The sequence below is a fragment of the Callorhinchus milii genome, unplaced genomic scaffold (genome assembly GCF_018977255.1).
Source record: "Callorhinchus milii isolate IMCB2004 unplaced genomic scaffold, IMCB_Cmil_1.0 Scaffold2, whole genome shotgun sequence".
In the NCBI taxonomy this organism is placed as follows: domain Eukaryota; kingdom Metazoa; phylum Chordata; class Chondrichthyes; order Chimaeriformes; family Callorhinchidae; genus Callorhinchus; species Callorhinchus milii.
Genome location: NW_024704743.1, coordinates 35,226,197 through 35,239,309, shown reverse-complemented (window position 1 = coordinate 35,239,309; position 13,113 = coordinate 35,226,197). Strand labels below are relative to the sequence as shown.

Sequence of the window (13,113 nt, the reverse complement as noted above, 5' to 3'; positions counted from 1 at the left end):
TCTTGTTCACATTCAGCTGCAGGAAGTTTGCACTCATTGAAGCCCTGATGTCTGCCAGACAAGCTGATAGAACATCGGCAGACTTGGGAGTTGGTACTGGAGGAGGCAAAGTAGATTTGTGTGTAATCCATATACATGTGGAAGTTTACCCTGTGTCTGTAGATGACATCGTCCAGAGGGAGCATATAGATAATGAAAAGAAGAGGACCAAGTGTGGAGGAGCCCTGGGTTACCCCGCAGGTTACCGGGCAGAGACGGGAGGAGAACCCATTTGCCAAGATGAAATGGAGGTGGTTAGTTAAGAAGGCTCAAACCATGCGAGTACGATCCCACTAAGGTGACTGAAGGAGGAGATGCGGTGTAGGAGGATGGCATGGTCGATTGTGTCAAATGCGGCAGAGAGATCCAAGAGGATGAGGAGGCAGAGGGAGCAATGGTCACAGATAAAGAGGATGTCATTTGTGACTTTGACAAGCGCCATCTCTGATCAACTTCAAGTTCCTCACCCTCCCCTATAAATCCTTTCAAGCCCTAGGGTCTCCTTATCCCTATCATCTTCTCTACCCCACTTCTCTGCTTATTCCTTCTGTTTAGCTAACATGGAGCTGCTGTGCAACCCCCGCCCCCCTCAACACAGACATCAGTGGCTGAGCCTACAGCTACTATGTCACCAATCTCTGGTACTCCCAAGAGCTCTAAGTTCACCCTACATGAAGGGCGCTGTATAAATACAAGCTGTTGTTAAAGGAATGTTTTGGGGAGGTTAGTCTGTGTCTGACACAATGGAATGAGCTATAAAATGATGAAAAATATCATTAGATAAAGTAGTCTCAGAACAATACTTTCAGATGTGCTAAGAAAGCAAGACATAAGGGCATAGTTCAAGACTGTGAAGAACAAGGTTAGGATAAACCCAAATAAGCCAGAGGATAATCAAGAGCTGGAAGGGTGGTTGAAGCCAGAGCACTTGTGAAACAGTTTGATGATATAATGGAAATATGAGTTGTTATTCTGGAAAGATTAAATCAAATGGCCTTCTTCATCCAAACCTCTCTTTTGATCCCAAGACAATAATCTTTCACTATCACTGCTATTGGACAATAATGACATAAAACCACTTCAATTCAGACTGACACGTGCAGTCACCCAAAAGAAGATCTATTCCTCTGGGCCCAGGTGGCTGTCATTTAACAACTTGAGCTTCATGCTCCTGGGTTATGACATCTGAACCCTGATCTGATTACTGCTGTGTAAAACATTCGCCAAGCATCCAGCCCTGTGTAATTACGAACTGCAGAGTCCAATCCGTGTGATAGCATCAAGAATCATTTTCATACAACTACAGCACTTCTGCTCTGGACTGTATACAACAGAATATATTGAATGTTTTAATTCAAAACACCCGTTTCCTCTTCGTTGTGGCTACAACAAGAGATCAAAATTAACCAAATAAAGTAGGCTCTGTTTTATACTCAGGAAAGGTCCCTGTGGAGCTCTCAGATTTGCTAAGATCATCACCCTCATATTACTGACTCTCTTTTCAAAACAAATGAACTGTCTTCCTTCTTTACGAGTCTCAGATGTGGAACTTTGTCAAATGCCTTCTGAAAATCTAAGTATATTATACCTACTGGATAGTGCATTGAGTAACTTCCTCAAAGAATTCCAGTATATCCACTTGGCATGATCTATTGCTTCTGAATCATTGTTGACTGCTCCTTTCAGTGCTTGTGCTGTTTAGATGCTCCCAAATAGCTTTTTGTAGAACTTTTCCACATCACACAGAATCAAGCTAACTGGTTTATAAACAGACAGGCTCATGTGTCACTGTTGTTGTATATCAGGAGAACATTTACTATCCTCCAGTACTGCTCCATCGTTTACAGAGTTCTTAAAATCACTAACCAAAGGCTCACTCATTTCTCTCACATTTTCTTGAGAATCCTTGAGTATATCCAGCCTAGCCCTGTTCCCTTGCAGCAATTGTAATGTTTTGAGTTTCACACAATGCTCTTCCTAACACAAGCTCTACTGCTATCTACTCGATCTTAAATTTGACCACTCTTCACTTGTAGACAATGATACGAAAAACATATTGGGCATCCTCCCGACATTAAAGGGGCTATATAAATGTAATATGTTGTTGTATCGTCTGATCTTCCACTGAACCTATACTTCATTTATCACTGTGGTTTAAGGCTCTGTATAGTCTTTAGCACGCCATCTACTGGTACCAAAACTAACAAAAAAATACATTGCTGGATGCTGTCTGCAATCTGTTTTTCTATTGCTCTTACTTCCTCAGATACACTGTCATACTGCTTTTTACACACAAGACCTAGTCATCAGTACATTTAGTTTCCTTGTATCTTAAAATATTTTTGGTTAACCTTTAGGTTTGTTTTTACTTCCTCTTTCAGCCATTCTTGACTTGATCTTGTTAAATTTCTTTTTTTTCCCCCAAGGAAAAATGTATTGTCCTGCCAGCTTCTTTAAAATGGTCTCAAAAGAATTCCATTTTACTTTGGTTTTAGTTTCTAGTTCTGCTTCCCACTCAATCCTCCCCAGAGATCCTTTCACAGCTTCAAAATTTGCATTTCTAAAGTCACGCATCTCTGTATTTCTTTTGGGCTTAACGGTTAATAGTGCCAAATCTTACTGTACAATGATTACTGGAGCATCAGTGTTCACTCAATTCCAGGTTACTCAACAGTCCTTGCAGACCCCTGAACACTGAATGTAATATAGCATCTGCTCTGATGCTTTGCTACACATTTCGTGTTAAGACACAGCCACTGATTTCATTACTTAAAGGTTAGATCCTGGAGAATTTTAGTAGCATTTTGGTTACACAATAAAAACAAAACTAGATGTATTTTACATTTTTCACATTACTTCAGGAGTACAATAATATAACCAGTTTCATTCAATGTATACAAAACTCAAAAAACAAAAACAGAAGTTGCTGCGAACACTCAGCAGGTCAGGCAGCATCTATAGAGAAAGGAAAGTGAGTCAACGTTTTGGGTCCACGACCCTTCGTCAGAACTGGGGCATGTTGGGAGGGAGAGGCTTTTAAGGGCTAAAAGGGAAATATTTCCCCCCCCTTGTTCTGCTGTATTAACATTTTGTTGCAACCCGCCCCTTTGTTTTGCAACATTAACACCTCTTTAACCCACATCCCCTGTCCTCTACCCTATTTTCTCCTTTGTCTTCCTTGCCCTGCCTCCCCCCTCTCTGTTAGCCCTTAAAAGCCTCTCCCTCCCAACATGTTTCACCCACAAATGTACAGTCAATTCACTTTACAGCATATTCTGTGAAACGCTTTGAGACATCTAGAAGAAGTGAAAAGCACTATATTAAATGCAACGATTATTATTATTATTATGCACTTGAAAAGTACCACAAAACTGGCAGGCACGACCTCAGTTTTAGGGCTCAACCTTCTCGAGTACAAGTTGTCTGAGTTGGATTCTTAGCAGAAATAATCATGTGCAAATCCATTATTCTCACACGTACGAAACTCTGCTCCCTGATCACCCCAGTCCTTGCCAGACTGCATTGGCTGCCTGTCCCAGAGAGAGTCGATTTCAAGAGCCTCACTCTTGTATTTAAGTCCCTGCAATCCTCTGCACCCCCCCACCTCTCTTCCTCCGCGTCTGGCCTCCTCCCCCGAGTCCTCCGCTCCACCCTCGGCGGCTGTGCCTTCAGCCACTACGCCCCGAGGCTCTGGAACTGCCTTCCTCACTCCCTTTGTCTCGCTCCCTCGCTTCCCATTTTCAGGTCTTTGCTGAAGACATTTCTTTTCGACTGCGCCTTTGGTCAACTTCCCCCCCCTCTCCCTGATTCAATCCCGGGATCCGTTACTGTAAAGCGCTCTGAAGCACCGCCCGGCGTGGAGAGCGCTATATAAATCCAAGTTGTTGTTATTGTTGTTATTGGAATTAAGATGGAAAGACTGTGTACTAAATGTTGTATCTGAATGTACATCTAGCTCTCCAAAAGGAATGAATCTACTGTTGCTTCACATAAAGAACAGAAACGGTCATCTAGAAATACCTGTATAGGAACATTTTGCATTAGAAAAATTATTTGAATACTGATAGAGTGGCTTTGATTTTTTTCTGTGATTTTTGCCCATTATGCAATCTCAATACTGCCTGTTGCAATCTTCCAATTGAAGAAACAATGTTAAATATCAAAGCAATTATAAGATTTTTGCCTACTTTTCGACAATGGAGCATCCATAATGTAGTTTTAAACTTGGAAGTGAGACTTCAACAACCACAAAATCCCATCATGTGCCTTTAATGTTCACAGATAGAGCAAGAACAAGAGACTAGATGTGAAGAATGTATTGTGGAAGCACTGAAAATCCACACAGTCTGCCTGTTTAAGCTCTGTCCACAATGGTCAAATAATTGAGGGAATGATCAACGCATTTCACCAGTTTTGACAATTGCTAGAGCTCAAACAAATCGTAGGACGAGGCAGAAAAACAAATCCTTCTGAAAAAGGCTTCAGAAATTCTAAAGACTGCATTGAAAATTTAACATTGTTTCTTCATTTGCAAGATTACCACAGCTAGTATTGGGATTGTAAAATGGAGCAAAATCTCAGGAGACAAAAATCAAGGGGTATTGCTATGAAATTAAAGCCAGTCAATATCTCTGGTTTATTGTGGTCTGGTCCTAGTCAATTTTATAGATTTGAATGCAAGGTAATGAAATCACTGGAAGGAAAACAATGGTTAACTTGATAATGAGGACAAGTAATTTAACCAACAGAGCCCCTTAAGCAGACACTCAGCTGGGAGTTCCAGTTCAGGGTGACCCATGAGTTAATACAATAAAAAAATACATTTATATAACACCTTTCGAGTCGAGAGGCTGGTTTACTGCAAGTGCTTGACACTGTTTGTAGGGTACCCGAGCTGGGGTGGAAGCCGAGGTGAGGAGGGGAAAGTTGACTGAAAGGGCAATCAAAGAGCTACATCTTGAGATGGGCCTTGAACAAGGTGAGGGAAGAAGCAAACAAGGTGATGGAAGGAGCGAATTAAACCTCTGTGCCACAATCTGATCAATATTCATCTGTTCTCAGCCCAGTAACTAGAGAGAGCAACTCTTGGAAATTGTACATTTCACTTAAAGAAATGGAAAATGTGATGGTTTATTCAACCTGTTACAACTGCATTTCATTACAAGGTAAAATTGGCAGTAGCCAATAGTCCATGTGACTCTATTCCTCACTGTACAAAGATCAAAGTGAACTGGCCAGTGTAGCTTCGGTTTACTTCCCACTCAAATGATAGCACCTCACACTGCTCCCACAGCACTGTACAATGATAAAAGATCACAGTGCTCCCCCAGCACTGCACTTCAATGGGTTTGAAGTCCTGACGGTAGGCACAATATTCTGATGCAAAGGCAAGAATCCTGACCTACCCAGTCTATCCTGATACCAATAAACTGACAGCCCTCATATCATCCTAGGAAACCTACACTGTACTCTTTCCATCACTGCTATATTCTTGCACAGAAACCTCTCTGCCAATTGAAAAAGGGCAATTTATTTTCATCGTTTGTGATAGGTGACCAAATTCCAAAGCTTTACATTCCAATGGCCCGATCATTAACAGCAAACAGGAAGTCAAGAACACCGAGCAACTGGGATCCTGTGATTCAATTTGAAGTTCTTTGCGAGAACATTTTTTTCTCTTTCGCTTCCCTAATCCATTTGTATTCCTTGATCTGCCAAAACTGTCTTATTAACATCTGAAGAGGGAAATACAAATGGACTAGGGAAGTGAAGGAGAAAAATTGTTCTCGGAAAGAACTCAGTAATTTAAAAAGGGTCACATTGAAACATCTGCGGCATGTAGAGAAAACGCGGCACACTGTCTGGACATTTGAGGTTCACCTTGTGAGCAAGTCACTGTATCATTGTTTATATTGGAAGAGAACAAGTGAACTACACACTGCATAACCAAGCCAAGCACATTAAAGGAAAAGTTATCAAAAGGAGGGCAAGTAATCACTCATAGTAAGATTCAGCTCAAAAGTGATCATTGCGTGGCCTGAGCAGCGTGCAGCAATTTAGCAAAACACATTTGTCAAGTCCCTCAGAATCTCTCCGAAGATCCACTTGTCAAGTCCAGCAGGAGTGCCCTTGCTTAGAAATCACTGGACTCTGTGCTAATGTCATTCGTGCTTGTCACTGTTGCTGTGACCATTGGTTTAATTAAGGATCTGGCATCTTTTTTGCCGATTAAACAACTTTTATATGCTGATGAGATTCAACCCAATGTGGTTTCTCCTGCCCCTGGCAGCCCTGTTATTTCCAATTTGTCGGGAGGTGAGGTAGGGGGCTTATAATCATCCAATCAATCATGTTTCTGACCTTCAGTCTTCAGACACTTCAGAGTGGTCAAAACCTACTCGAAAAACAGATGATCCAGCAGAGATCATTTTCCTTTCGCAAGCAAACCAGTGACAAGCAGTATTTGGAAAATAAAGATTTCTGTTATCATTTTTTTTTACTGTTCTTCCACTCAGCCTACCACAAAATTGTAACATACAGTATCAGTTATGTCAACACGTCTCTCATACCTGACTGCATTCAGAATATGAGCAGCACTGCAACACAAACAACCTTTCACAACTCATTAAAGTGGTACAGCAACATGGCACTCCCCACCTCGCACTTTAGCAATATTATTGGTAATATCTAGTTGATAACTATCATACCTTCACTAATCTGAAAATATCGCCATTAATACGTTAATGGACATCCATTCACACCACTTGCATTTGTTCAGCCGTCACTCAAAAATGATCTTTAAAAAATCTGAGAAATGCAAGAGGATTGTCTATTTAATAACTGATAATGTTGAAAGATTAACTAGCAGAGATTTACCTGTACACTGTTTGTGCTCATAGCTATCATCAATTCCAGCTGTATGCAATCGGCACAGGAAGTATAAATCCTGCTTCCTGTTCTATTGCATGGCATAACTTCCAGGTAGAAGACAGTTTTAGTTAGTTACTATCCCAGCTAATTTTCATTTTCTGCAATATTGTACTATATATTCATTAAAAAATAAGTGAGTAGGAAATAGATTTTATAATTAACTGTGGTAAAAGAATCTCCAGAGCTGATCAGAAAACAGTGCACTTAAAATACACCAATCACAGCAACACACATTTACCAAACAAATAATAATAATCTTTGCATTTGATATAGGGCCTTATCACATCTTCTAGACATCTCAAAGCGCTTCACAGAATATACTGTAAAGTGAATTAATTGTATGTTAAGGGTGTAACTCCACATAAAATAGGATTAATTTTTAAGTTGCATAAGAAAAAAAGATGCTTCACAGCCAATGTTTGTCAAATGTATTAAAGAAAGTATATCTTGGAGTATATCGTGGAGTCCTGTAGCTCAGTGGTTAGAGCACTCGCTTTGCAAGTGAGAGACCTGAGTTCAATTCCAGGCAGGGCGAAACCTTGGGCAAGTTTCCTTACTCCACACGCCTAATAATAATCCCTCCAAAACCAAAAACAATAATTAAATTGGTCATTTTCAATCTACGACTGTTTGTGGGACATTGCTGTGCGCAATTGGCTGCCGCGTTCGCCCACAAATATACAGTCAATTCACTTTACAGTGTGTTCTGTGAAGCGCTTTGGGACGTCCTCCTGACGTGAAAAGCGCTATATCAAATGCAAGGATTATTATTATTATTATTATCTTCCCACAGGTGGCAATCAATCGCTGGAATGGGTTAACAAGAAGGCTGGTTGAGGTACGGACACTGGACTTATTTTAAGGAACAGTTTGATACTGTGATGCAAAGACAGTAGAGTGCATATTCTGGAATAAGAAGATCAAGTGGCCTGAAGGGCCTTCTTCATCCAAACCTATTGTGTGATTTATTTTATTGCGGCATTATTTTAATCAAACACCGCAACTTTGCTTCAGTCTTGTATTCAACGCTAATATGCCTCTGGGATTTACAGAATTTGCTAGTTGTTCCATCAGGATACTGTATGATGTTTCTCCCCATCGTCATACGTAAAGAATATAGTTCAAGAGATTCTGGCTTCAAAAATTTATGCAAGATTCCGAAACATAATCCTGCACCTTTTTTGAAAGAACATTCCCCCAACGCACAGCATGAAAAATGTAGATATTGCTTACCATTCACTATCATGTAGAACACCCAAGGTCAGATTTTACGAAGATTTTGAAATAATCAAACTCCCTCAACGATGGTAAGCAGATTAGAGAAACATATGAATAATTAACATGCAGAAGATGGATGGACACCTGAAACATTGATAATTTAAAGTCGTGGATTTTTTTTTCAAAGGAAGAATTTGATTCCTCTACAGAAAGGAATAGAAATTGAGCAGTCAGTACACATTCCACAGCAGCAGGCAGAAGTGAGTTGCACACATGCCATCTGCAGTAACCAACCACTTATGACCAGACTGAGATTCACCATGTATACTGTACTCTTTGTGTCCACTTTCTAAGCCGTGTTCAAGGCAGAATAGAACATTTTAAAACACAAAACCAGGGGCATTACTTAGTTGTCATAAAGGGGGAAAGGAATCCTCATTATATCAGGCATTTTATTGATGCAACACACACACACAAAACACAAACATACATACACAAAATATACACAAATATCTGCACACAAAAAAAACACATATGCGCATACACACATTGAATACACTTAAAACGCACACGCACCCAAAACACACTGTACATAAAAAATTGTACCTAACTTCAAAGATAGAAGATGCAATGTGTTAATGAACCTTTCTAAAACAGGCATCATGAAATATGTATACTCTTATAATTTCTATCCTTCTGGCTGTCTTTTTCATTAAAATACTATCTTCACATATTTTATTGCAACTGTTCGATATTTTAAGCATGGCAATATTTCTTGAAAAAACACGATTATCTGCGGACGTACCATGACCTCATTATTAACCATAAAGGAGGATGTTCTAGCTTTTGGAAGGCTTGGCGGGCAGTGCAAGAAGCGGCTGTTGGTCTTGACTTTTTTGCTTTGTGTCTTTTTATATGTTCGTTTTATTTCATATTTACAAAAAACACTATGCATCGTGTCCTCTCTACACTACCTCCTTCCAAGGTTGAAGAGTCGAATCTATTTTTTAGCATTCATCCCTCTAACATTGGGGATCACCCCATTGGTCTCTCCTGCTCTGTGCCTGGACTGGTCCCTTATGATACGGTAACCAGAACTATATGAAATAGTCCAGATTCAGTCTGACCACAGGATTGTACAGCCTCAACATGGATTCTGGATCTGAATCAATTTGGCAACATTGCTCTGACCCTATTTGCCCTGTTTACTGCTGTCTCACCCTATTTTCACATTAGTGAATGATGATTCGCCAAAAGACCCCTAGGGTTCTTTCATCGACCACGTTAGCAAGTTTCATCCTGACCATGAAGTGCACGTGCCTCCAATTTTTACTGCCTATAGATGAAAACCATGCAAAAGCTTTATGTTGACTGCCCAGGAGCAATTGGATTCTTGCACTCAAATCACCTAATCGTCGATTTCACACCCTCCCTCAGTATAGTGAGTTTCTAAGGATTCAATCATAGATTGTCAACATAGATTTCTGCTTTCATCTGTGGACCTTGCAGCCTGTTCCCATCCCTGGACATCTCTCTTCATTCAAATATTGATTATATATAATATATTGCCTTTTTTTGGTGTATGATACACTCTTATATAATTTCTCAATATAATTAATGACTGATTTACACAATTCTAGTCTCAGAACTGAACTGTTCTCCCCATCTTTGTTGTTGCATTGACTATTACATTTAGAAAATAATAAAATGAACAGTTTAATAAAACAAGAATCACAACTCATGTCACTGCTCTAATTATCGGAGTTTCTTATGAACTGAACCCATTATTCAAATTGGAAAACACATTTAGTTTGAAAAGGATTCATTGCAACGTTGCAACAAGTGTGAAAAACAACCTGAACCATTTGGATCTGGATATGTCCTGCATGATGGATATGTCCGCTTGATGAACATAAGACTCAATACTCTAGTCTAACAAAGGAATTTCTTTCATCTTCAATAATGCATGCATGATGAAGCAGCATAGGTTAGTTTAAGATGCAGTGGATACTCTCCTTCATATTAAGCTGCAGTCAAGAATCATTCACTTATTACTGCAGTCATTTTATCATGTCACTTCTAAATTTGACCATTATCGTGTAGTTTGTCTCTCAGCTCCCTGCATGACACAAATCATGCTTTGATAGTCCTAATCTATTGAGAGCTGTGGAAATCATTAAACCAAAAAGGCCTCTACTTGTAGCATTTCTATAGGGCTCTTCTTCTAAGGTTCTGCAGTCGAACAATCTGTGTAACCAATGTGACTCATGTCAGAGCAATATAAATGTTTTTGAAAGCTCCAACTCAAAAGATTATACAGTATTTGATAATGATGTGAAAGAAGAAATTCAAGTAACAGCAGACAGAAAACTGGGAACGCAGTTCTACTGCTGAATACAGCCCAGGTTATTGTGCCTCTTTAAATTCAAAGTGCTGGAGTTGTACCTTCTAGCATAAATGCAATTAGAAACTGTGACACTTGCTTGCAAGGGGAAAAAATAAGGCATTTGAGAATAGCATAGCACTGGGTTGCATCCTAGGTTGGCAATGGAGAAGACTAAAATAGCCATTAGTTACCATTAAATACTTCAAATTGAAAAAATCCTGAGCATTTGCAATGTAACATGCAAATATGAAGTCTGCAGAATGCAATTTGTGCAATATACATTTGTCAGAAGGTTTCTGACACATAAGTTAAAGGTCTATCACTAGTAAATGAGAAATATTCAGCGATTCGTCTGACAGCATTTTCTGAAAATATTTTAAAACATTTTTTGCTATTAAATTCAAATATAATCAATTGGACCCATTCAGTAGTGCTATATTTCAGTATGCTGAACAATTTACTGTGAAGCCTTTTCATCCTGATTTCACCTCCAGCTGGATCAGACCCCAGCTTTGGCTAACATTTTTGCACCATGTTCTGAAAGGCCCTGTGGATCATTCCCTCCAATTGACAGGTAGTAATAATTAACAAAAATAATAATGATATTATTGCCTTGCATTTGATATAGGGCCCTATCACACCATTTAGACCCCTCAAAGCGCTTCACAGAATATACTGTAAAATGAATTAACTGTGTATTTTGTGGGCTAAATGTGACAGCCGATTGTACACAGCAGTGTCCCACAAACAGGCGCGGATTGATTGACCACGTTATTATTATTAGGATTATTATCTCTGGAAAGCAATCTGTCAATCGACTTACAACCGGGTTCCTACTTACTGCTAGATAAACAGCAGCATGTGGAATAAGGCAACTTGCCTAAGGTTTCGCCACGTCCAGGAATCAAACCTAGGTTTTCTCGCTTAGAAAGGCAAGAACGCTAATCACTATGCTACAGGACTCCACAAGTGCTTTGTGCGCGGTTATTGCCAAAATTTAGTGCTGCATCTTCCCCACTGCCAGCAACAAGAACTACACATGTCCTTATGGGCCAGAGAGGATTGCAAAAATTGTCAATGTGGAAACTCCAAAATTGTTATCCAGAAAGATTGAATGCTGGAGCATGACCAGAGTATATGCAGAACATACCTTTTGAATCATAGTCTGTCAACATTGCTCTGCCAGGGAAAGTTGATACTTGAGGAATCTGTGGTACAAGGTGCTGTAAATGTAATGATGCGCCATTCTGAGTGGAGTGTGCAGCATATCAAAGTGCTCGTCTCCACTAGAGGGTGGAAAAGAATGTTGAGTGAAGTCCTACAAAAGGTCACAACTTTGAATCTAATCAAATTAAATGGCCCAGATACAAAATTAACAGTAAACTGCTCAAATATGTTGGTAACACAAAGAGACAGCAGTAAAAATAGAACATACAGCAAAAGGATTCAGAAATAAATACATTTCACCCACAAAATACAATCCACTTTACGGTTTATCCTGTGAAGAGCTGAGTCGTCTTGACGACGTGATAAGGTATTATATCAAATGCAAGAATTATTATTATAACAATAAAAGTTGCCAGATACAAGGCAAAATCACTTTTTTTAAAAAAAAACAAGTTCCCCTTATACTTTGTTCCTTTTTTTCCCTCCCCCTTTCGCACTCCCATTGATCAAGGGAAAGCCATTGATCTATTTCAAGCCTTCGTCAATCATGCTCTCTAAAATCTGCAAAGTTTAGAACCTGATACATGATTAATCTCTCACCTCTAGCTTTTGTCATAACCTTTCCTGTCTTTTTCTGTTTTATCCACAATATGTTACCACTCTTGTTCTACCCAAGCTCCAAAACATCATCCTACAAGTTGTTCTCCCTCTCTATTTTGAAATCATTCTCAATCTGTTGAAATCAAAAATCATTGCACTGCATCCTATTCAAACTCAATTCTTTCCCAGAACCTTATACCTATGGAATCCTCGTCTCCAACAGTCTTCTCTTTCACCTACAATTTAGGGTTTTAAAATCCAAGAATTGTAATAATCCTTACATTTGGTATCAAGCCTTTCACATTGGGATGACATCCCAAAGCACATCATAGGATATACTGTAAAGTGGACAATGACTGTGTTTTGTGGGCAAACAGGGCAGCCATTTTTCCAAACAGCAATGTCGCACAAAAACAACCATTCAGAAGCAAACAGGACTCTGGGAGACACTATTCTCTTTTCAAATAGTACTATTGGATCATTAACATTCACCTGAACAGGTCCAAGGACCTCGATTCAACATTTCATCCGAAGGACGGGACCTCCGCCAACGGAGCACATCCCCAGCACTATAATGGAGTGAGACGATGTGAGTTCCAAGTCCCAATGTGGAGCTTGAAGCCATAATGTTCAAACTCAAAGGTGAGATTGCTACCAACTAACCCAGACTGACACAGTTGATGAATAATTTCATTTAACCATGACTTCCTAATTTAGCTCATCGTATCTCGTACCTTTATTGCTGCACTGTGGCTTTCACCTTGGTTATTGAA

The 13,113-nt window shown here is 39.6% G+C and overlaps 1 protein-coding gene across 5 annotated transcripts in view; it reads right to left on the bottom strand.

The window, feature by feature from the left end:
* Positions 1–13,113, bottom strand: part of fars2 (phenylalanyl-tRNA synthetase 2, mitochondrial) — a 205,476-nt gene that overhangs the window by 177,103 nt on the left and 15,260 nt on the right. Inside the window, exon 1 of one of the 5 annotated variants that reach the window (XM_007902654.2) lies at positions 11,724–11,846. In XM_007902654.2, coding sequence (XP_007900845.1) covers positions 11,724–11,748 — 25 coding nt within the window. In that variant the 5' untranslated portion in view covers positions 11,749–11,846. 5 annotated transcript variants of the gene reach the window in all.